Source organism: Cylas formicarius, unplaced genomic scaffold (assembly GCF_029955315.1).
Source record: "Cylas formicarius isolate icCylForm1 unplaced genomic scaffold, icCylForm1.1 PGA_scaffold_5__7_contigs__length_24384050, whole genome shotgun sequence".
Lineage (NCBI taxonomy): Eukaryota > Metazoa > Arthropoda > Insecta > Coleoptera > Brentidae > Cylas > Cylas formicarius.
The window spans coordinates 21236794-21262018 of record NW_026844341.1 but is presented as its reverse complement, the minus strand read 5'-3'; the positions used below and the strand labels follow the sequence as shown (position 1 = coordinate 21262018).

General features: G+C 38.2%; 3 protein-coding genes across 3 annotated transcripts in view; all 3 read right to left on the bottom strand.

The window, feature by feature from the left end:
• Window positions 1-6829, bottom strand: part of LOC132701793 (GRAM domain-containing protein 2A-like) — a 65669-nt gene extending 58840 nt beyond the window's left edge. Inside the window, exons 1-2 of the mRNA XM_060669991.1 lie at window positions 5698-6829; window positions 5547-5625 (exon numbers count right to left, since the gene is read on the bottom strand). Of these exons, the coding sequence (XP_060525974.1) occupies window positions 5547-5625; window positions 5698-6463 (845 nt within the window). The 5' untranslated portion in view covers window positions 6464-6829. The remainder of the gene's footprint in view (window positions 1-5546; window positions 5626-5697) is intronic.
• A 2609-nt stretch (window positions 6830-9438) lies between these two features.
• On the bottom strand, window positions 9439-13899 carry LOC132702496 (synaptotagmin-11). Its single transcript, XM_060671158.1, has 8 exons — window positions 13688-13899; window positions 12182-12426; window positions 12029-12130; window positions 11831-11958; window positions 11433-11562; window positions 11135-11377; window positions 10766-11083; window positions 9439-10709 (listed from the first exon to the last, which is right to left on the bottom strand). The coding sequence occupies exons 1-8, from the start codon at window positions 13725-13727 to the stop codon at window positions 10590-10592; spliced, it is 1326 nt and encodes a 441-aa protein (XP_060527141.1). The 5' UTR covers window positions 13728-13899; the 3' UTR covers window positions 9439-10589.
• A 1166-nt stretch (window positions 13900-15065) lies between these two features.
• On the bottom strand, window positions 15066-20261 carry LOC132701887 (tropomyosin-1). The gene is made up of 6 exons (XM_060670147.1): window positions 20118-20261; window positions 16864-17156; window positions 16674-16807; window positions 16440-16618; window positions 16172-16390; window positions 15066-15465 (listed from the first exon to the last, which is right to left on the bottom strand). Exons 2-6 carry the CDS (start codon window positions 17101-17103, stop codon window positions 15383-15385), a joined length of 855 nt encoding a protein of 284 aa, XP_060526130.1. The 5' UTR covers window positions 17104-17156; window positions 20118-20261; the 3' UTR covers window positions 15066-15382.
• Between the last annotated feature and the right edge of the window lie 4964 nt (window positions 20262-25225).

The following is a 25225-nucleotide window of genomic DNA, read 5'->3' as shown; positions in this document are numbered from 1 at the left end:
ATTATTCAATAATGATTATTGTTTATTTTACATAGTATATATATAATAATATATAATAACACTTACTTATTTTTTTAAAATATTTTCTTAATATTAATAAATATGCTTTTTATATACCGACGGCTATAAAACTCGGGTCCCATGGGTAGGGACGGACTCTCAAAGGTTTTGGTAATAATGTTTTTTTTTGTATAATTTTATTAAGTTACACTGAGAAAAAACAATGACATTAAATATATACAATAAATTCATAGTCATTCATGTCTAAATCTAATTCTGTTTCACTATCAGAGTCGTCATTGAGATTAATTATAATAGGATCTATGTTGTTTTGCATAGAAATGTATTCAATTTTTTCCAGCTGCCAATATTATTTACTACATTTTTTATCGAATTTATAACAGTGGGACTTAAAGTAGTAGTCACATTTTCTGCTCTGACCTGATTTTATGTGGAGGAAGACGTAAAACAGTATACCCAGCTTGTTCAGCCAAATTATCTCATACATACTGTTTTTTAATTGCATATGAATTTAAGACTTCCAAAAGTTGCGTTTTTTTGTGACTGAATTCAAAATAAATATCATTTTTAAAGTTGACGAGGCTGGTGATTTGCGTAGCAGGCGGCTGTGATAGTTTGCGTCAATACTTTTTAAAAGAGTGATGTGAAAGCAATTTTCAAAAAGTTCGGCACATGTATCCTCATGATAATCCCAGCTAGAATCCTTCTGACCCAGCGTGTATTATGGTGATGCGTTTTCCGTTACTTTAAGGTGCTTTCGTGTAGCAGGTTTGGAAGGAATCAACCCATCCTTTGCATTCGAAAGTAAATCTATGTTGAGAAAAAAAAATGACGGTGTTGTGTTAATTTAATATAAGTTTAGTAATGGCTTTTGGGGGGGGGGGGGGGCGAAAGCCAACACGATCAAAATTGAGACACCAGGCTATGTCAAAAACGATATTTTTTATGTTTACGATGTTTTTTTCATATTGCACGTCATTTGTTTAGTTTTGGTTAGTTATAGTTATAAACCATTCTAAAAAAAACGAAACGATAATGCAATATTAAGAAAATGAGATACGCGATTTTGCGCCTTTGTTTCATTTTTGTATATTTTTTTTCCTCAAGTGTAACAATTTATACTAACCAGGCTTTGAAGTATGGAAAGTTTACAACATTTGTTTTGTCAACTTACTTGATGATGAGTAGTGAAGGGGCACTTTTTTTTGTAACTACGAAAAATTTAGGTTGACATTTTTTTTAATTTGTTTATTACAACCTAAAAGTATTACAAAGAAAACAATAATAAAAAAAGGAAAAGATGAAACTAGCATAAAATAGGAGAATATCTAAAGCACAGAAAGTTATAAAGTTTTGGGTAAAAAGAGACATATATCAAAGAAATATTCAAATATTTCGTGATATTTTCATTATACAGTCGGTTAATCAAGAGGCGCAACGTAAAAAATTGCGGTACATAAATCACTGGACTGCTCACGCATATTGATATCTTCGATATTTGCCTTCGGATCCAAAAGACAAAATAAACCAGCTTTAATGGGGTAACAATTTTGTTGTGCACCCAAGTAGAATCGAGGAATCCTTTGGGAGAAGACATGTTACATTTTCTTATCGATAATACTTAAATTTAAATTAAAACAAAAAAGATTGATTTCGATTCAATTATTCAACTCATTTTAACTAGTTAATTTTTCAAAATTGAATGCCCGATATACTGAGCCTGCATTAATTAATGGTAGTTTAATTTATTAAACCAAAAGGGCACACTCCTACCGGCCCTTAGACGCTTGACATTGAAACACCCTTTGCAAAAATAACAACGCGGACGTTTTTACGCCCCGTCGTTTGTGGGTGTGTGTTTTGAAAAAAATGGTGTCGCTAGAAATAATTTTGTTTACTGTTCTCAATTTACAATACGACACCATCAGATTTACAATATTTGCCTGATGCGATTTACGGTTGTTGTAAATAACTTCGCGTGTTGATAATGCCAGCTACTTATTTTAATTGCGGCCGTGTATACTCAAAATCCCCTCCAATTTACGTCGATACGATATAATAACTGGAATTAGTTACCCGTCGAGACGGACGCAACAAAATATCATCCCCCATTACGATATAGGTCAGCGTCACGCTCCTCACCTGCGTTTTGCCACTGCAGCAGCAGAGGGGGGATCTCAGCCACCCCGGAATGCCATACGTCGTATATTTTGTACACAAAGGGGTGGTGCGACGTGGAAGACCCGAAACGACCCTCACACACGCACCCGACCGATTTGGCACAGAGATTCTGTTTTTTTATTTATTTTTGCCTGAGCGACAATGGCCGGACTCGCGGCCGAACGACTGGATTATTCCGCTCGGGCCTTCGCCCGATTTTGCGTGTTCGCGGCGACGACGACGGGGTGGTTCGAATTTGCCCGAGCGGGTCGCTGCGCGGCCTACTACGCGGGTTCCCAGGCCGAAAATCACGAAACGCCCCTACCGAAAGGCTTCTTCTTATTGGATACCATATTAGTATTTATTGTCCACAGGTCCAGCATTGTCGACGCCGTTTTGGCGGTCTTCCTTGAATACTACTATGTCTTGTATTCCGCAATGCTGTCTGATGTCCTCATTCCGTATTCTGTCATAAAAAGTTTTACCCCGTATAGTTCTTAATATATTCATTTCAACTGTTCTCATCATTTGTAGAGTTCTGTTTGTATTTACTCTGGTTTCTGCTGCGTATTTTATAGCCTTATACCCGTTTTATATATCTTGATACCCGTTTTATATATCTTGATTCTGCTCTCCGTATTGCAGTATTTGTTCTTCCATACAATTTCTTTCATACATCCCGCTATTCGAGCCGCTTTCATTGTTTACACTCTGGAAGGCTTTTCCGTTACTCGTTATTTCTGCACCCAGATATTCGATTATTTTTTATTCGATTTCCAGCTTACGTCTTATAGGTTCCTTCGATGTTACTAAGCGTTTAGTATTCTCGGTGTTGATGAGCACCGAAAGGCGAAAATATTTAAATTTTCCACGATGTCTTTGTGTTGTGTCTTGTGTTGTGTTGACCGCTATAGAATAGAATCACTCCCGAGGAACGATATCTCGTTCTATTCCGGGTTTTGTTCAAGCGAAAACCATATTCTTAAACAAAAAGGAACCAATCAAACAGCTGAAAAAGTGTAGCACCATTGTCAAATGTACACCGTGCTCCAAATAAAACGATCCACTGTACGATCTGGCTATACGAAAAAAAAGTTTCATGCAAAGGTTTCTTGGACTCTAATAAAGATTTAAATTAGGGTGTCCCGACATCATCTTTGTTATTTTAAACGAAACAGCCTGTATGTTTCGATATTTTGGGAATCCTTGGTTAAAATAAAGGTCACTTTCTTAAGACATTCCTATTCTAATTTTGCTTATTTTAGGCAGAAATTGAGGTTATGTGCTTTTTTTTTCATATTTTTCATTTTCATACTTCAGATATACGAATAAAACCTATTGCTCACAAAAAAATCGACTCCATACTACACACTTTAACAGATTTTATAAAATTTCAGAATTCATGCTTAAAGAAACCAGCTTGATTAAAATACCTAATAACAAAAATAAATAATTAAAGTTTATAGGTTAACCGAAAAACTATAGCTTATTTAAAATACAAATAAAATATATTCTAATCAAAAACTTGACAACTATGAACTTTTTAAATAGAAATATGAAAAACAACAAAACAAACAGAAATGTCAAACTTTGTTTATACCTTAATCAAAAAAAAAAAGATTGTGAATTCATAGCCAACTATATTTTTAAATATTTTGATATTTCTTTGTTGTTTTGACGCCAGATGAAACGAGCATTTTAAAAGGAACATTTTTACTAGACTTTATGGACCAAATTCAGTACACTTTTTTTTTTATAGATGTACTTACTCAAATTAGTTGCCTTGGCTTACTAGCCTATAAACTTTAATTATTTACTAAATGTTTCTTTAAATATTTGCGCGGGAAAAAATCAGAAGCTCCGTGGATGACTGAAGAGATAAACGAAAAAATAAAAGATGACATAAAGAAGAACAGCAAACCAAAAATAGAGAGGTATATATAATAATAACTTCTGGAAAAGGAATCAACACGTTAATTCCTATTCCAGAACGGCGACAACATTATACGTATCTCTTAGGCGAAACCAGACCAGAATTTACAGCGGTAGAGCCACTATTAAATAACGAGGAAATTAATAAAAGTCTGACTATAACATCTGAGGAATTTGGAAGAGCGCTATCCAGCATAAAGAATGGCCGATCTCCTGACCCTCGAAACATCCCCGTTGAATTGCTGAAATCAGAGGGGCCTGGTATGTAAGTTGTAGATAATGATAAAATAAGGCAAAACATCGGTCACAGTATCGGCTAAAATCAAAGTGGATTTACACCAAACCGATCCTGTACAGACAACATATTTATTGTACAACAGCTGTGGGAAACTTTAAAAGACTTAAGCATAGATAATCGCCTGTTCCAGATGCATGGCGACAACAAAGTACAGATTAAAAATGGACAGACACTTTCACAACCAAGGGATTTAGACAGGGACGGGACAGCTGTGCTTAATGTTTGGAAGACACGATGTAGCGGCATAGGAATCTCGATAGATGATAACGATACTATTCATATTATTTTTCGCTGACGATCAGGTTGTGACGGCCCAGGTCGCGTATGACCTACGACAGGGGTTTTGAGAAAACAGAATACTTGGTAGCAAACAGCGATGCTCGATTTCAAGTTAATGATGATGTAGGCATTTACCACTTTCGTAGGAAATCGTAGGAAGCCTTAACTCATTCCGATGGGATAAAAATATCTCAAATAAAAACAAAAAACGAACGGAGAAAGCAAAGAAGACGATGCGCAAGAATATTACAATTAGAAAGAGAAACCAATGAGAAAATAAAAGAAGACGAACCTTGAAATGGTTTGGACAATTATTAAGAATGCCTAAAGAGAGATGGCCCAAAAGAATATTTCACTGGAGAACACGTAGATCGTGGAATGAAACGATTAGAGAGGTTTGGCGAGGGATGACGGGAATGCGGCGAGATGCTGTCAATGGTTAAATACATCTTGTAATATATTGTAACTGTTGGGTTTATATAACGGTTGTGTCGAGCTTATGGCCTCCTCACTGATGAAATGGACTGTATGTTGTTCACACTCATTTATTTTACTTTTTAATTACAAAAGAAACAGACCACAAAAATAATACGCTCTTCGATTTCGACACATGTCTCTTCGTCTCGTCTGCCCCGCATGATCACGACGACTGAGATCAATCGGCAGCACTCGGTGAAACACAGAAATAGATGTGGAACGGGTGGCCTAACCACTTGGCGTTAAATATATTTGCTAACTTAAGAAAATAATGCCCGACATGGCGAAAATATCTATATCCGTAATATATTGCGTTTCATAGTGTGAGAATATGAAGACCCTCGCAGAAGAGGCGCAATAAAAAAAAGAAATTACTTACATTAATAGTCCAGCGAACGATTGGTACTGTATGAGGTTCTCAGAGATCTCCCTAAACCGCCTAATGGGGGACTCCCTCTCTAAGGAAACGGAACAAAGTTACGAAACAACCCGCGCAATATTTTATACGAAACACGACGCAACGGGCTCACCTATCAGATCACATTCGCCGTCGAGTCTGCTCTTCTTCGTCGTGCCCTTCCAGAGACGTTTGTTGAACCCTTTGGCCAGCACCAGCTTCAAATTGACACGCTTCGCTCTCCTAAGTTCCGCCTCTTCCTCCGTCTCCGAACACGTCGCCGCAATTTTCGTTTCTTCGTCTTCTTCAGATCGCTTTCCGGGTTCTTCCTTTCTGAATTCGGTCGACAGCCTCTCGTCGGCGCGCAGCTTGAAGCTGTTCCTCAACGCGTGCTTAAAATTGGAAAATTTCGATCTTCTCAGCTCGACGTCGTCGTCTTGGTACTCCTCGTCGAGCACCGCCGTCGGGCTGGTCGGCGTCGTCGGCCGTTCCCTTCTGAAGCTGCTCTTCAACATCGACCTCAAGTTTAAGCCTTTGGACCTCTTCCAGTCGTCTTCTTCGTCTGGCGACGCAACGGGTTGTGTTTCTTCCTCGCTTTTTGGTTGCGTTACGCTTTGTTCCGCGTCGCTTAGTTTGATATATACCTCAGTTTTGTGTTTGTATTCGCATTTGTCATCTTGTTCGCGGTCCTCCGATACCGGTTCAACCTCTCCTACCTCCGGCGGTTCTTCTTCGGGCGGTAGAGTCGCTTCCTCGACGCGTTTTCCAAAAGTTATCGTAACCATGCTCTGTTTTGAATCGATATTCATCTGAGGTTCGCGCTCTTTGTTCTCCTCCGAAGGGATGTCCGTGCCTTCATCATTAACGCGACTGACTTCAGTATTCGCGATCTCCTCCATAATGTTCGCCAGGTGTCTACGCAGCAGGCCAAGGCGATAAACGCTCTCTACTTCATCTCGCGTTGTATCTTGTATTTTCGTTTGCACTATCTCGCGTCGGGATCAAACGTTTATCGACATAAACTTTTCGTTTACGTCTTTGAATGGCGAAAGTTTTCGCGACCGCCTTCATATAACGACTAGTCGCGTTTTGAAGAACTGATCGTTTTCGCGGAAACGTCGAACCAGTTCGTACGGCGCGAATTTCCCGACGATGAGTACACGGTACACGAATTTCTATCGCGACCCGTTCGACATTTACTAAACCGCGATAACGGCGTCTCGCGATGGGTGTTAATCGCGACCGATAACAGTCGAGCGCGGTATTAGATAAGGATTGGGAGAAATTTTCCGATCGACGTGGAAACGCCATCAAGCTTGATCGGTCGGTGTGTATTCGGTGTGAACTCTGGCCTGCGATACGCGACGTGGGCAAGGTCGGGCCCGGGTGCGCATCCTTTGGTTTCGTTTTCCCTGGGTTTAGGGAAAAACGGCGAGGCGCGGCAACGCGGCCTCGCGCCGAACACGGACGAAGATCGTTGCGGCGTTCTTTTTTTTTTCATTCGCGCTTTTGAAGAAATTGACGCGCCATCGCGCTGTCGGATGGAATTTGCTAATTTTGGGTGTGAATAAAAAAAAACGTTTTTTAGTTAAGAGACATTTTAAAAATAAAGATCTGTAGATTTTGGTAAAAAAAGAAGCCTATATGTCAGCCATTATTAGAGAAAATTTTCCAGGCACCAAATTTAGAAAAATCCCTTGGAACTTATCGAGAATAAACCCATGCTGTGATTTAGAGAAAAATCATTCTGAACACTTATTGTACGAAATTGTTTAAATTTTGATAATAGTCAGCAGTTTTAAATTCCATAATTAAGTTGTTCAAAATACTGTCAAAATCTACTATTAAATTTGTTTGAAGAAAGCAAACAGAATTAAAATGTAATGCAAAGAAATAATTAATTTTTATAATGGTTTTTCATCCTAGACTTTTTAAAGTTTGTAAAAAGTTTTGGCAAAAAAGTTCGTGGATAGCTAAGGCCCCTTGGGAAAAAAGGGTTTTACGTCATATTTGGTCTAAGAATGCAAAATAACAACAGTAATAACTTGCCAAATTTAAGGTTATTCGGGAAATTAGAACAAAAAAGTTATTCGGGAAAATTCATGAATAAAAAATTGTTAACGACCTTTAATTCCGTTGTTTTTGAGTTTTTCAAGAAATGCTATAGTATAATATTAATTTTTCCAGAGTAGAATCAGTGCTTAAACGTTTTGCTCATCATTTCCGGACATATCTTATAAAATTTATTAATATAAATTGATATGAATAAATAAAAAAATAATAAATAAATATAATTATTTAGACCCCATCAATTTATTTTAAATCTTTATCATATGGCCTGATCAAAAATCCCTCGCGACGTTTCTCAAACCATCATCAACTTCTTTTGATTGATTAATGTATCACAAGTTGTATTTATGTCTCCTCAAATTCGAAATATTGAACAAAAACTTTTATACCATAGTAAGCTGTGAACTTTCAAATTTGTCGATGACATTTTAATATGTAGTGCATTACTGTGTTCTTAAAAAGGGACTTTTCCAATAAAGGAAAACGAGATATGGTAAAGGTTTGTTATCTGAAATGTATTTGAACATGTATCCTGAAAGACGACAACCTCATCGTACTTTGTTTAAATTATCGGATAGAAATCTCTCTGAGTTTGCTTCGTTTGAAAAACTATGGAGACAAAATGAATGAGGAAACTAAATAACACCCGGAAAATCCACACGCCAAGTTTATCCTGATCTAGGTGCTTCTTCTCATACGAATGCTTGGAGACTCCTAAAATAAGCGGTTTCAAATAATACAAAGAGAAATGCTACAGCAAATGCTAGAGCATCTTTTGTAATTTATTTATTATCTTTACGTATCGCCATTATTATTGTTATATATAGCTTTTTTAAAATTGTACATTCATAATTTTATCTTAGTTTTTCAATCAAAGCAAACTCAACGAGATTTCTATCCAATAATTTAAACACAGTTCGATGAGGTTGTTGTCTTTCAGGATACATGTTCATCGTTTTTATAATAAAGGTTTCGTTTCTCTTCATTGGTAAAGTCCATTTTTAAGGACACAGTAATTTTTAATTTTACGTAAGTTTTAATTTAAACACATAAATTGGAACGGATCGATCGCTTAAGATTACCAAAGTAAATTGAATGTTTTTAGAGACGCCCGACGCCCATTGAAATAAGAAACTTTTGTTTTTTTAGTCGTCGCTGAGTATTAGCTGTTAAAATGTTTAAATAAAAAAACATATAAATGCTCAAAACTTTGCTTAGTACACAGTGTCCTACCTACATATTTTTTTAGTTTTGCAAAATACCTCAGATGTATAACTAACTTTTAACGATCTTTTAAAACTTACATCCTCTCTAATATAACCTCAAAACTTGGAGAATGTTCTACAATTTTTCTAAGCGGATATACAGACGACTTAACATTGTGGCATATTGTCGATATGTCGATTCTATTTAGGGAAGTTTACGGACTCAACATTTTTTTTATGTTATTATGGTATATTTCAGCATAATATAAAGAAATATTCCGATGTCAATGATCCAAATAGTCTAAAATAATCAGATGTGCGCAAAGTGTCACTTTGTGTCACCTCAGTTCCATTAAATATTGTGAGGCACTGCGAGCCGCCTAGTATAATTTAATCACGGGTCTGCAACCAATCTGATGTTTTCAGTAGATTTTAGCCACGGATGGTATTTTAATGTGTGTCAGTTCTTACGTCACTGCATTCTTTCTACCAATTTCCATTGAAATGTCAGTTCTGAAAAACCTTAGGCAATTTTTTTTTTGTAAAGGGGATCGTTGTTATTTAGCGAACTCTTTTAATCGAAAATGTAAACTTCTAACTAAAAACCATGAAACATTTATTTTCCTCGAAAGTATATTATATATATATATATATACATTCATGTAATAAATATAACACAAATCAACAGCAAGGTGTGTGTGGTGTATGTGTGTGTCTTATTTTTATACAACGGAAAGTAGACAGTTTTAATCTATTTAGGTAAAATCTATACGCAAAAGGATGTTCGAATACTTGCATATATACGTGTACTATTATGTTACGCATCGGTCTAGTTCTACAATGTTTACACTAAAAGTTACTTAAGTACATACCGCCGCATCCGCAAAGTTTATTTATAATACGATCATAATAAGCTTAGTCCCTACGGTCTAATGAAACGTTTTCGAAAAATTAAATCGCTTGCGCGAAAAACGCAAACCAAAATAACATCATGGTGTTAACGAGATCCATGTTCGGGTGTTGATGTGTGTTGGGTGGGTGCGATGAGGGGGGGATATGTGTGTGCGTTATTTAATTTATTGGTTATGTCCAGCTCGTCGTTGTACGTTAGATAGTGAAATCTAAAAAAACCGAAAGCTTTGGCCAAAAAATCTCTTTTTTTTGCTCCGCTCCGAATTCCCTAAATTCAGAAATCCTAAAAAATACTTCGTCAATATTTTTTTTACTTCAAAATTATTTACACGTCAAATATGTAAATGCGCCACGCCAAAAAACTCGATTATATATTGGTACGTGTTCTCTTCACCGCTTAACTCTATATCACAACGAAGCTATTGGGCGGAGCGTGCGCACACGCTCCGCTCATCTTTTTTTTTATCTACGCGCTAGGCGCGAACCCTGACCGATATTCGTTTCCTTTTTTTTTTATCGACTTTGTGAATAAATGCGCAAATATAATAACCACAATACGCTAAAACAGGACAGCAAAAGCTCGCGGTTTGGTTCTCCGTCTTTACCGTAGAAACAAACTAAGAGGAAATCTTAAGCTTATTGCACGTGGAACGTCCCGTTTCTTCGTCGACCTTTAGAGCTCTCGCCAGCTGCGTGGAGGTCACTCGAAGGTCACCGAGAAAGGGCTCGCGTCTCACGTTCACTTTCCTAACATGTATATTTTCGAAAATACTTAATATATTGTTGAACAAAAATAGCATTTTGCTTAATTAAAATAGGTAAGCTAAAGTCGCCTCGCTCACTCCCTCAGCTTATGCCAATCCGCTATCTGCCTCCTCGGCGAGTTGCACACCTCGTTCCAGTGATGGAGTGCCGATCCCGCGCACTTTTGTCCGCCTAGCTCCAGTCGGCCGATCACCTGCAACATTCAACCGTCAACCGTGGCACCGACGACATCCCGAACAACATCCTCACTTCGTTTTTGGTCACCCTGTCCCAGTCCAAGAGCAAAAACTCGAGGCTGACCGCGTCGAGACCTTCACCGTTGGTGGGTATGTCGAAAACGAAACTCTCGTTGAACACCGGGCTCAGGGTCCTTTTCTTTACGTGGGTCTTCTTCTTGGCGATGCGCTGCCCGTTGAACAGGAGGTAAATCTTGACGTAGGGATCGGCCAAGCCGGTGACGTCCATCTTGGGCAAGTTGCGCGCTTTCAGCACTACTACCGTCAGACGATTGGCCGCCGGTTGCCAGCAGAGGGACACCAGGAGTTCGCCTCGGCCTTGGGATCGGATCTGGAGGCGTCCGTTTGAGAACCGAACCATTGGTCGGTGGTACTAAGTTACCTTTAAACTTCTGGGCTGTATTTCCCGACATAGAGCCATCTGCTGAGTCTCGATCTGCGAAACATCGATGGCGTTCAGGCCGCAAAACACCTCGCCGATGATGTCGTCGCGGCTGTATCGGTCGAAACTCAACACGACAAAGTGCAGCGTAATGTTGGGCAGCTGATTGAAGCCTATGCCGTAGAAGGTGAAGTCTTCGTCGTAGACCGGGTTGCGGGTTTTTCGCAGCACTCTGGTTTTGACCTGCCACGCGTAGAAAAAATTTGGATGTCGTCGCCGTCTGGAGGTTAGCACTCACCTTGTGTTGCTTGTCTGGCAGGAGTTGCAGCTTGACGTAGGGATCGCTCGATCCCACGTTAGGATCCTTGGCCGGCAGGTCTTTGCATCGTACCACGGAGACGATCAGGGCGTTCTTGTCGTGCTTATATCTGCAAGTTATTCGTCATCGAAAGCATCCTTTAAGATGAAGTTAGTTGAAATTAATTTCGACTATAGTATTGATTTTGATTGATTGCCATTCGAAAATCGCAACGGCGGAGAAAGAAAACTACTGATAAGTGTCATGAGATGAACGCCAAATGTAGCCAACACTTCATATGGAGCTCAAGTCATCACCATAGATCACCACGACCGAGTGGGGATATAAGAACTCTTCCCTTATCCTGAACCCTTGTGGTTCTTTACTTCTGAGCTTACCTCAGTTTGAAGACCAATTGACCCAGATAAGAAGCGTTCTGTTGTAAGTTTTTCTCGTTGGTTTCCATTTCTTCCTTGGTCGGCGTGTGCCGGATTTCGTTTTCGGTCGCGTAGACATCTTTCACCACCTGCGTCATCGAAATCGATCCTCAAAGCTACTTCCAGACAACTTTTAAATTTAGGCTGTAGCGTTCTTACCTGGTTGCCATTCTTCGGTTCGTTTTGGGTACCGCTGGACACGCCGCTCTCCAATGGTCCCATCACGCTTCCTGTGGGACTAGGTGTGTGCGGCGAGGACATCTACAAAGTAAAGTGTAATTAAAAGTGGCGACGGTACGCCCATCGACTTACTCCTGGTGGGGTCTTGGAGGGTCCGGTAGGACTAGGACTTTTCTTGAGGTAGTGGGTACCGCTTCCGGCCGGACTTTTCACGGCGGTAGGCCTACGATGCGAATGAAAGGCCAGTGGCTGGTCAGGTCCATTGCGTTTGGCTTGGAGACGTTTACGCCGCTGGTAGCAGAACCAGGTGATGACGACTATGAGGACGCCGAATAAAGTGCCGCCGATGCAGAACGCGATCAGCGTCGAATATGTGACTGAAAAAGTAACGGGAAGTTAAGCGAAATGTCTTTCGGGTATGTAAGCCAAAACTTTCCCCTATAATACATTCGAATCGATGCGGTTGCACGTTTATGAGGCATCGGGGTGACAAAAAAAGTTGTGATGGGATCTTATCGAAGGGGTGGGTGGCATTTTATTGAATCTTCTGGTGCCCTAGGTAGGGGTGAGCTCTTATGACTCTTAAAGATGAAGTTAGTTGAAGGTAATTTCGACTATAATATTGATTTTGAATGATTTCCATTCGAAAATCGCAACGGTGGAGAAAGAAAACTACTAAAAAGTTAGTCTACATTTCATACGGAGCTCAAAACATCACCATAGGTCACCACGACTGAGAGGGTAATCTAGAGAGTACCGCATCAGAGTCAAAGATTATAAGATAGAGGGAAAGGTCGCGTATACTGTTACGAATGCCATCTAATATTTGTGCCAAGTACCACAGTTTTAAAGTAATGCGTCACACTGAAAATACTGCAGTAGTTTGTAACAGATAACAGCACTTTATTTATATTTTAATAAAAATAATTCTGAAACTATTTAGACATAATTTTTTTTTCATATTTTACCTTTCAACCTTAAAATTGAATTGAACCGTACGTCCCGCGCGTTTTCTGTTTCTGTCACTAATGTGAGCCTTCTCCTCTATCTTATACTCTTTGATCAGAGCCACACTCAAAATTACTATTTCCCAACTTAACCATTTTCAAAATCATTTTGCAAGTTCGCACGTCTCACTTGGGGCTAAGAAACGAGGTATATTATAGTATATTATAATATATTATAGTATATTATAGTATAATTTAGTATATTATAGTATATTATAGTACTAAAATCGTAATAATACGAGTTAAATTGAAAATCAAAAAAATCGTGCCAACCCGGCGCTCTCACCATTTTGTGGAGATTTATTGATTTATCACGCAGCCTTATTTATTTAACTTTGATCGGTTGAATATTTTATTCAAAGGCGGACAACACAACAACAAAGGGTCGTTTTTCGAATAGGCGACGGTAACATGGCGGCCGACCTTTGTTTATGGCGGCAAAACGTATTTTGGCGGACGCGCTACATTTTATGCATATTTTACTCCCCCCTCGCCCGCATCGAGCTATATTGCTGTGCTATCAAAAACAAACTATACGATAATAGAGCACCAAACATGGCGCCATTTGACGAATCACTCGAACCGACGCTTGGAAATCCCAATTCGCTGTATGCGATGCGTTCTAACTCACCCCCGTGCACTGGTAAGATTTGGGGTCCCTCCTCTCCCATGGCTGCTGTAATTCGAAGTTAAACTAACGCCGCTAATGCCGACTACTGTCCGCGCGAAACGTTGCACCCTTTCCCGCACAATTAAACCGCCTACGACGGCCCTTTTGGACAACGAAAGAAAGTTATGGCGACAGCTGCCCTTTCGTTCTGATGAAAATCCTCGACGTTGGTCATTGACGGTAAAGGGATGATCAATAATTGGGGTCGGCGCAGGCGTCGCGGCGCCTGACGACGTCACGACGCGTGGGGTACCAAGTGGCAGGACAGAGGCGGCCGCGACGAAGATTCTGACCTCACGCCTCTGGAGAATCTTAAGTTAAGCGCGCCCCTTCCTAGGGTGTGAAAAAGGAAAAAATATTCTATTAAGTCATAAGTTTTATAAATAACATTTAGTCACCACCAGCGGTAGTATCTATTTGTTTTCTGGCGAGTGACATCCTTATTATAGTTTAGTTTCATTTATTCGATGATTAAACGAACTTACCAGGTAAGTGAAATTCGGTCGTAATTATATGTTACACCTCTTCGTATAAGTCGATATACGTAGTCCCCCTTCTAGTCGCTAGCTGGCACCACAGAGCCAAAAAACTATGGAATAATTAACCATACATGGTATACTTGCCATCTCTGGTCTATGTTAAAGGATGTAATTTGATTCATTATTTTATGTTGGCTAAATCTAGAAGACTCTATGGAATTTATGCGCAATAGTAACAGCAGTAACAAAACTAGTTTAACAGTTAATATAACGACGGTAAGTCATTAGAATGTAAGCTTGTTTTAAAGTCAGGGACTCAACTAGGGTCCCAGGGTTAGTTATTCCACAGTTTTTTGGGTCTACTTTAAAGCTGTGGTGCCACCTAGCGACTAGAAGAGGGACTACATATATCGTTTTTTATGAAGAGGTTTAACATGATTTTCATTATAAAAAAAACACCAAAATACACATTTTATATTTATTTTCGACAAAATTGCTTTTGTTAAGTATGACTGACTTACAAGGAGGGATAAAGATGTTGGTTATTATGTATAAATTATAAAACATATTTAAATAACACACAACCAAAATCACAGCTAAGGTACCCTTCACAGGCATAAAACGTCTTTCTAGGTAGTTCTTTGCAGCTCTAATAGGTTCTCTCCCGGCTAGATTCTCAATACCTGGAGGTTAAATTTTATTCCAATCTCCACGTCCCTGTGTGTAATGGTTTAACAAATTCCGTACGTGAATAAAGTTGAACCTCTCACCTTAACAAAAAATATCATATCTGCTCTTATGCCGAGCTAGGCATGTCGGAACTCAGCGGCGTGCCCAATGGGCGCATTAAAAGGCGTGCGTAACGTGTAAATTTTATTAAATATACTATTAATGTAGACTAGTTACAAAGAAGAAAAAACAAGGTGACAGCAAAACGGGCAATCGTTCCGCGCAAGTCTCCGTAAGAAACGAACACGTCAATTCAACAACTATATTTGGTGAAAACAATCGTCAATCAAAATTCCCCGTCGGAACACATAATGTCTTACACAAATTCTTTTATCCAGTATGTATACATTAAATAAACTCTTACAACGTAAATGAAAGTAAGTACATCGAAAAATATAGTAAGCTCGCACGGACTTGTTTGGGCGTGTACGAGCTGACCGTTCCCCGCTTAGTAGCCGGCCAATTCGGCGAAGGTGGAGTCCATCTCGTCGGCCAGCGACTTGTATCTGTCCTTGTTGATTCCAAGTTCGTCTACAATACCAAATAAACCGATCAAATTGCGTCCGCGGCCGATTTCTTTTAATCTAGTATCAAAACCTGCTTGTCGCACCAAAAACTAAACCATATAGATCTGCAACTTGCGAGGGAGGAGGTTTGATCGAGTTTAACATACCAGTTACCTTCTTAAAGGCGTAAAATATTAGTGTTCTAGGAAATGACGTATAAAAACTAGACGAAAATGGAGGTCATAAAATTTATCACCACTAGTTTGGATCCATGCAGTTCCACCATAAGTTAGTAAAATGCTCTACAACGAATCTACAGTCGCTATTAGAGAAATATGAACATATATAGCACACCAAAACGAAAGCCAGATTAGTTTTGAGTCACATATCTATAATGCCACTTACCAAGATAAGCCAGGAGGAGCGCAATAGGTGTTAAGGAAGCGGCGATACGTTAAAAAATAAGCGTAACTTAAGACTACTGCAAATATGTACACGCGTTACCACCAAAGTATATATTAAACGAACAAAAAAAAACGAGATAGAGAAAAAAAGCGGCCGAGTTACTTCTTCTGTCCCAGAGAGGACATTTCGACAAACGTCTTGTCGATTTCCGTTACTATTCCCATGTACTTGTTCTTTTCTCTGAGCACAAAATCTGCAAGAGGAAAACGCGAAGCGGCGGATCAAGCGAAGCTGCTGCCGAGCCAGCACAAAGTCCGAACACCTACCTTCTAGTCTGTCCACCTCCTTCTGCAACTTCTTCACCGTCTTCTCCGCGAACTCCGCCCTCGCTTCCGCCTCCTTCAGCTTCACGGTCAGGGATTTCAATTGTTTCTTGAATTCCTCTACCCTTTGATTGGCCTTTTCCTCGGACACCTCCAGTGACTTGAGCGAGTTGCCCACCACCTTCAGTTCCTCTTCAAGCTCCATGATCTTGGCGTCGCCACCTGCGACATAAGTCGATTAGCCATGATCGCGGTCGGAGGTGCCGGGTACCTTTCACTCGGTCCTCGGCGACTTCGAGCTCGTCTTCAACGAAGGCCAGCTTGCGGGAAACTTCGTCGGACTTGTTGTCGGCGTCCTCGGCCAGCAGTCTCGCTTCCTTCAGCTGATTGGTCAGTTGGTCCATGCGCTCTTCGTCTTGCTGAGCACGATTCTCCAACACTTTGCACATACTGGAAAGGCGAATAAGTTCCCCACGAGGACATAAAGGACAGGACAAATGCTTACCGTGCACTTTCGTCCGCTGCTTGCGAGGCTTCGGCCAGTTTGGTGGTAGCTGTGGCCAGACGTTCCTCCGAACGTTCCAGATCTTCCTCGATGAGCTGGAGCTTGCGGTTCTGAGCGGCTACATCCGATTCAGCCTGGATAACGACAGCGAGTTAAAAAAATACGACGTCAATGTCACTGAACGACTTACGGCGATGAGGGCCTTGTCCTTCTCTTCCAGATCCTTGTTGGCTTGTTCCAAGTGGCTCTTGGTGTTTTCTAAGTCGGCTTCCACTTGGGTTTGTTTCTTTTGGAGTTCGCGGAGCTCCTCGTTGAGCTTGTCAACGCGCGCGTTCGCGTCCTTGGCCTGGCCCTCCATCGCGTCGGCCTTGTCCTGCGCGTTGTCCTTCTCAAGCTTCATCGCTTGCATTTTCTTCTTGATCGCGTCCATGGCGGCGGCTGTTTGGTTGCTACTGACCTACGGGAAACTGAAACGACTGGTACCTATAAGAATATCAACATTAGTTGTGGCTCTGTATAACTAAGGTAAACTTATTTTTTGGCAGCGTCTCTTCTGCGTTTGATCGTGCTTTTTTGCAACATAATCTACTAGGGATTCTTGGACATTTAAATCTCATAATAACCTCCCATTCTTAGATATTCTTATCAATAGAAAATGAGACGTAACATTGGGTCATTGTGTTTACAGAAAATCTACGCACACAGACGGATACCATAATGCATAGCCGCATCACCATCTGGCCCAAAAATCATCGGTTACAGAGCCGTAAAACTACCTCAGTCAGAGTTACTTAACCCCGAATTAAAACACCTGACCGCTATTCTTCTCTCTAATAAATTCCACATTAAAGATATTGAGTGTTCCGTTACAAAATACACTTCACCGCAACCTTCCAATAGCGATGAGTCCGAAAACAATCCCACACTTGTCACTGTTGTTCTTCCTTCAAGTGCTAAAGAAATATAACATCAAAACCAGATTTACCACTTGTCCAAAAATCTCTCACCATCTTGGATCTGTCATTAGTGGCCATTAGTTTACAGCATTCCATGCATATGCGGCAAACATCAAAAACAACAAAAAATTTTGTCAGCACTTTCAGAAATATTAATTTCAGAAAACGATTTTTGAAGGGCCGCTTTTACAGAGTCGCATCCGTCGTAACTAACGTTATTTTTGTTATTCTATTTATCCTAGAAATTGGCGGAGAGATGTTGAAGCATTCTGTATAATAAACTCATAGAAACTAAAAAAAATAATCGAACCGTCTTAATTAAACAGCAGTCTTCATTAGGCGTATGCAGTAGACGCCGGTGTTTGTTTTAGTTGTTAAAAATAACGTCGGGAATTCGTGGACGCCATTTTCTGGGTAGGTTTTTGTAGAAAATGTTGTTTAAGGGCGAACGCCGAAACGGAGACAAAGTCGAGTGTGTCTTTTTACGAAAATAAAGTCAACACGTATCGGAATGGGGAATTTGGGTCGTCAAAGGGTATTTATAACTATAACAAATCTTAATATCTCCGCGACAAGATGAAAAATATTTTTAGATATTCGGAGGCGATAATCCGCGCTGTTTTAACGAAAACGTCTGCCGCCATATTCGCGATACGTACGTTTCCGTTAATAGAATCACAATCTGGATTTGAAAAGAAAAAACTGACTCGATTGATGCATCGTTTTCTAACGAGGTGGTTTCTCGAATGGAAATTCGGTCGTTTTCAACTTTCAATTATATCGACACCAGGCGTGCAATTTTATAAATAGATACGCACATTTTTAGTAAAAGTAGAAAGCAGATTGGACCGTCGAGAACGTCACATCACTATACGTTTCGTGATTTTATGAAACTATGTGACTTTTTTAAATCGATTTTTTATATGTTTTATAAACTACACTTTAGTCACGACTTTGTGCGCGTTTTAAGTCACGTTTCTAGTACTTTAGTCATTTTTTGATGGTCACGCAACTGAGGGCATTTATTCGTGCTGTTTTGCAAAAATATACTGCCTTCGCTGTCTCCTCTCCTGACTAAAGTGACGTTTATCAATCTTAATGCGTTATGTACAATTAAACAACATAGAATAGTTTTTTAATGGCCATTAGTTCACCTGTATATCCAGCATCCAGTGGTCCGAGAAATTTCAACAGCGTCTTCAGCAGAAAACAATAAGTAATAAATAAAATACTAAATAACTTATACACAGTGCTAAAATATTACGAAAAAAAAATGGTTTTCTTTTATTTAAAAAAAAATCTTTTTTTTGTTTTTACTTAACCAGTTTTCGAGATTTTTTTTAAATTTTCATGTGCACATAATATCTGAGGTTTGCAAATTAAATTAAGATAATTTTCGCTATTTAAATTCGCTTCTATTTACATAACGATTCCAGAAGTTATAATAATATGTAACTTAATAATAATTAATTTGATTAATTTCATTATAATTATTATAATGTATATTATAAGTATTTCAACACCGACAACAATCTCCGAAATGAAACATTTTAGTAGATAAATTTATACGAACTTTTATACTTGTATTTATCTAGGACCACCCTGTATAATTGTTTAATTTAATCGGAAATTTGATCTCACAATTTTTTGAAAATTTTCTAGAATTTAAGGAGTAAGAATGTCTTTTTCTCTCATAACGTATTTTGCTGCTTATTCCCGGACAAAATATAAATATCATTTATCACACAAAAAATTATAATAAAAATAAAAAATGAAAAACCAGCAAAAATAAGTTATAAATTTCCTTAAAATTAGCTCTAAGTAATGATCGTACATTTTAGGATTTGGGATTATAATACAAATCATCCATTTCATTTAGTGAACGGAGATAAGAGAATATTTTTTTGGAATTTTAGGAGTGCGTGGTTCAAAAAAAAAACTAAAAATTGTTTTGTAACACGTAAATTTTAAATAGCCTATCCGCATGATCGTCCAAGTTTTGGCAAACGATATGGGTGCGTGGGCGGGCAATCAGAGGTATTTCGGGAATATTTACGCTTATTTTTGGGTAAACATAGTCCCCGGCAGCCTAAAATAGGAAAACTCAATTGTGAACGACAACAAAATTCGTTTTCTCGCTGGGATGAAGCAAAATTAGCAAAAAAAAAAAATTAAAAACCGACCCTCTTCGAACGGGGGTTATGCAATCCAAATTACGCGATTTATAATTTTCCGGTTGTGATTTGCCGCGCCTATTTTTAGACAATCCAAAAAGCGGCACCGTATGACGGCATAGCGGCGCGCGCATGCGCGATAGAACTCGCGAAACTTGAAACCCGTTCCGATTCAAACGAACCCTTTTAGGTTAGAATCTGGTGCCTTTTAAGTTTTCCTACGATACTCTCCCCGAGCTCCATACCTGCGGCACACCTGTCACTCACACATAACCTCACTCGCGAGAATTGTAAAAAAAACCACTGTCACCTACCTTTTCTCCCGGCGACGCTCAGAGATCGACGCTGTCCTAAAAGCTACAAGGCGTCGCGGCGCTGAGCGTCGTCGAGATGGTGGACGTCGACGTCGATTCCCCTGTCCGCGCTCCCCACCACAAACGACTCAGTAGGGTTGGACCCGTAAATCAGCGGTTCAAAACATTTTTCGAAGAGAGATTTTTTTGCTTTGTTCTAAAATTGGAGCATATCACTAAAATTCGACTTGGAAATTTAAGTTCGCTTAAATTGCTCGAACGTCGTGGGAATTGCTGCAATTAAAAAATATTGCTAGAAACGGACTAATTTTAAGTTTACTTAAATCGCTTGAACAGCATCGAAACTGTTCTAATAAAAAAAACGCTATAAATGAACTTAGAATAGCTAAAATTGGCCACCAAAAATGGCCTTCGGTTAACTTAAACATCACTTGAAATAGACTTTGATCGACTGAATAATTATATAATAATAATGATAATAACATTTATTTCAGCATTCAAAAAAATATATATCAAATGCACAATGAATTTGAAAAATTTGTTCAGTCTAATGCGACATACCTTACTAGTTATGGCTAAGTTCATATTAATAGTCGAATTGAAAAATTAAATTAAAATTATCAAATTAAATTAAATCACATTCTTATTAAATGTATCACCCACTTAAGTGCATTCCCAGCTAATTTATCACATATATCGCACATCCCGGAGAAAACCGTATTAAGTAGAAAAATTACAATTTTTCATGTTTTGTCAAAAACAACATTATTTAGGGTTCTACTTTACCCTAACAAGCCAACAAAGCTCTCATTTAATATTTTATGCACTAGATGGCGCTAGGTAAAATATTGTCAAAATTGTGTTGATCGCCCGTTGAAAACAGTATTATTTCGGCGTACTACGCATAATTATCTGATTTTCCGAAGAAAAGTGTATTACGTATTAAAATTGTGTACTGTGCGATATAAATTTCTTATAATTTTTCGAAGAAAAGCGTATTATTTGTCTTTGATACGCTTTTCCGTCAATTGTCAAGGTAAGAAAATTCTTTTTTTTTTATGGATAGGTGTATTATATGCGGATAATGCGTTATTCTTCAATTATGTTCGCGTGTGGGTAGTATTATCCTAGATTGATACCTTTTTTTATCAAATAATTTTTTTATAATATGAAATTTTAAATTTGAAAAAGGTAGTATAAGTTTTTAATACATTATTGCAGTAAAAAAGTTAAATTTTTCTTAACTTAAAGGAGAAAGGTTCCTCCTTGCTCCTGGTGCTACTGAAGTAACGTCTTGCATCTTTATGTACTTAGAACAAATACTGTCAATAACGAAGACTTGAAAATTACTTTTTATAGTTATAACTGCGGAGCTCAGAATAAAAATAAGTACTTTTAATTTTGTGAACAAATAAACATTAGACGGTGTTTATTTTGTTTCAGATACATGATTGCTCTTTTAATGTATAATGTACAAGTACTCAAGATAAAAGAGCATTTCTCATAGATTCCTTATCGCCGGACACACGCAAAATAAAGGAGACAGCACACATTCAACAATTGAAAAAGAGGTTTTTCTTCTCTATAAAACTGTTCTCAAAAACTTCCGAAACTTGAAGAAAGAAAAGAATTAACACACAAAGACTTGATAGATGTCAAACAATTAACAACAGATATTGGTAATAAAAATGTTGAAAATGAACAGGTCTACTTATCCCAGATTAAAATTGTAACAGTCATATTCGGATAGACAATCGAAGTGTGTTAATGTCAAAACAAAAAAATTACGAGAAAATCTAGATCTGCGGCATCTTCTTTGCCAGCAGAACTGAAACTTAAAAAAACGTATAATTCAAAACGCCCGATTAATGAGCCTCTGTTTTAATGGTTTTTATGACTTTTAAATTAAATTTTAAAATTGTGTTAACCTAAATGTTAATAATGCTTAGAGATTAATGCCTTTTTAAGTCATTTGTTTGTTTTAATTCACCTTTCATCGACAATTCGGAAAAAAATAGATTATATTTTTTGGAGAAAACTGTATTAAATCAACAAAATCAAAGTTTTTTGGGGTTTTTGAAAACGTGACCGAAATATCATTTTATTTTTTGTAAATACTTATTATAGTTAACAAAAATAAAGCAATATAACAAATATCATAAATATAATAAACTCTAAGAGCAAAATGTATTATATCAATTCTTTAAATGCTCCTCCTATAATTAGGCACTTAATACAGTTTTCTTTGGGATGTGCGATATAACCTAAACAAGATTGGCACCAGAACCGGGCCCTGCGGCACACCGTACCCTCCCGGAAGAGAGCAGCCCAAGGTGTCGCCTAGTTTAACATTATGTACTCTATCTTGCAGATATAATACCTTTTCCTAAAAGCAAATTGTTTAATGTTGATTAAGGCATTTTTTCTAAAAGTTGTTTTAATCTAATTTCAATACATTTTTCAAGGACTCTAGCTTTTGCAATCGGGCTGTAATTTGACATTTGGTCTCTCGAACCTGATTTGACGGATTCCTTAAAAATGTCCGGGAAGACTCCCTTGGAGAATACCAGGTTAACCAAATATAGAGCGTTCGATATCCCCAACATTTGAATCCGTATTCTTCAGCTAATTTATTATTTGTATTAATTCGTTTTCTAGTATTGGCGACAAAAATATACTCAAATTTCTTTTTTCCTGGTGAAAGCCAGAGAATACCGCGACAATTGGTCTGCAGAGTTCGCTGAAATTGAAAAACCACTTGAGACCAACCAAAAACACCACCAAAAGCGCGATTTTTTTACGGGGTTTCCGCCTATCGCCCGAGCACCGATGTTGAAAATCTGACATCCACGTGACTCATTCCATTTGGCACCACGTCGTACCACTAGAAAACGCACCAGAATCGCAGCGACCTTGCCGGTGACTGTTTACCTTCCAACGGAGTACCATAAATAACCAACCGAGATCAGCTGACGATACACCCTGTCGGGGTATCGGCCAACGAAACGTCCGGATTTTGATCCGTGTGATTTTTTCCGATCCCCGTTCGTTCCCGGTTAAGTTCCCGGGATATTCGAGCATCGTCCCGGCCCGGAAATCCCCCGGGTTCGAGCATTTGCGTCGGCGGCAATGAAGAGATAATATGCGGGTTTCTGGGCCGCACGCGAATATGGTTCAATGTCGCTTTCGCTTTCTTAGAATGTACCTTAACAAGGATTGCAATATGGACGCCGTATAAGTGTCCATTTTATTGCTAAAGTCAAGATCCGACCCCACGGATTCCTAATTGTAAAAGCAAATACGAGTTGCGAATATTTTCTATCAGCAACGTCACCGATAAATAATTAAAAATATATTTCACATAAAAAAACGTCTCTTGCGGCGTATAAGCAAAATGTCTAGACTGTTTTGATAATTATGATAAGAACATCTCGGAATTTGCTGTATTCACTTTTAAATTTTATATTGTAAAAAAAAGTAAATTTTGACGATGACGATGGGAGCAGTAAAGTCTCATCTACTTTTAGCACAACAATGTTACCTGGTTTTCTAAAAAATTCTGTGAAAGCGGCTTTTCGTTTTTCATAATGTGTTGTATTCGTAAATTTAATTAGTTGTAAATTTAACACCAATTTTCAATTATAAAGGTAGGACAAGGTGGGGCAAGGAGGCCCACTTCAGAAGTTAACCAAAATTTCTTTTTCGTTATTATAATTGTAAATTCTGATTATTTGTACATTTTTAGCCGTATGCGTAATACCAGGGGTAAAATGGAAAGCCTTAAAATTCTAAAAAAAGCTATTCCTATTATTATACCCGAGAAAAAAAGTTTTTAATCCATAGTAGTAACGTTTTTATTTAATTAAATACCTTTTAATAAATAATTATAATTATTATATATAACATTATAAATAGGGGCACGACGGCCAGAAGCTTCACCAAAATTTGGGTAAACTTGGTTAAAGATTAACTCAAATTTATTGTTACTGATGGTTAAAAGCCACAAAAAAATAACAAAAGCTTAAGTGGGCCGTTTTGCCCCACCCTCCCCTAATAAAAACCGATTTTTTAAGAAAACTTTTAACCCTTTTGAAACTGACCATAAGATGACCCAGTAATAATAAATACATCAGCAAACCAGCAGAAAACACTAATAATGTGTTTTTCACATCACTTGTATCACTTACCCCCATCATTTTCCCCTTACATTTAATAAATTTTTAATTTTACTTTCACTGCCTTCAATATCAATATCAAACCATGGCACAATACTTCATTTTTTTGTTATACTCACATTAAATGTTTTTTTTGTTAAATTTGATAACATTGCTTGCGAAAAATGGAGACTTTGCTATTGATGTCCCGATTTTTATTTGCCCATTTGTTGTGTTGGGCGTTCATTTATGTTCTCACAAAGAATTTTTTTATTATTATAGATATATTGTAGGGACCGTGGGCGGATGGATTAAATAATCACTGATCACTTTAATTTACGGACAGACATAATACTTAACAAAACATAACATTCATCTCCTCTACCGCAGGTCATCCTTCTTAATGGAATAATCGGAACTTCATGAGCACAGAATAAAAACGGTCGTAACACTCTCTAGTCAGTCCTTCCAACATAATATTTTTAACTTTAACAAAACAGAACTTTTTCAATGTTTTGTTTTCAAATTTTTGGACAACACTTTCTTTGTGGAATTCAGAATATTAGTTTATCTCATTATCAATGATTATTCTAATATAATTCTATTAATAAACGAATTTATTGATACACTTTGAGGACTAACATTCATTTTTTATGTATATAGGTCCTACCGACTTAATCTTACCTGGAGTTAAGTTAACCGAGTTAACTTTTCAAAAATGGGGCGATGTAAAGGAAAAAGTGGACTCTACAGAATATTTTTGCATCTCTAATGTGGCCCGCGGGTTTTATATTCCGTACTCGCGACTGTTCCATTGACTTCGAAAAAACCACAATTTTCATCGTGTATTCGCTAGCAATGTAGGCTTTTCTTCGATTGCCTCGAGACCCACTTAACCAATTACATTAATCTAAGCAAATGATTTGTCGGACAACGCGAAAATGGTGAATAATA

Excerpts from the sequence above, each read along its gene's own strand:
- LOC132701887 (XM_060670147.1), bottom strand. The coding sequence starts at position 17,103 with ATGGACGCGATCAAGAAGAAAATGCAAGCGATGAAGCTTGAGAAGGAC. Across the intron at positions 16,808-16,863 it reads AGGACAAGGCCCTCATCGCC|GCTGAATCGGATGTAGCCGC; the intron begins GTAAGTCGTTCA and ends GTCGTTATCCAG. Across the intron at positions 16,391-16,439 it reads CGCCGAGGACCGAGTGAAAG|GTGGCGACGCCAAGATCATG; the intron begins GTACCCGGCACC and ends CTTATGTCGCAG.
- LOC132702496 (XM_060671158.1), bottom strand. The coding sequence starts at position 13,727 with ATGGGAGAGGAGGGACCCCAAATCTTACCAGTGCACGGGG. Across the intron at positions 12,131-12,181 it reads CCTCCAAGACCCCACCAGGA|ATGTCCTCGCCGCACACACC; the intron begins GTAAGTCGATGG and ends TTTACTTTGTAG. Across the intron at positions 11,959-12,028 it reads AACCGAAGAATGGCAACCAG|GTGGTGAAAGATGTCTACGC; the intron begins GTAAGAACGCTA and ends TCGATGACGCAG.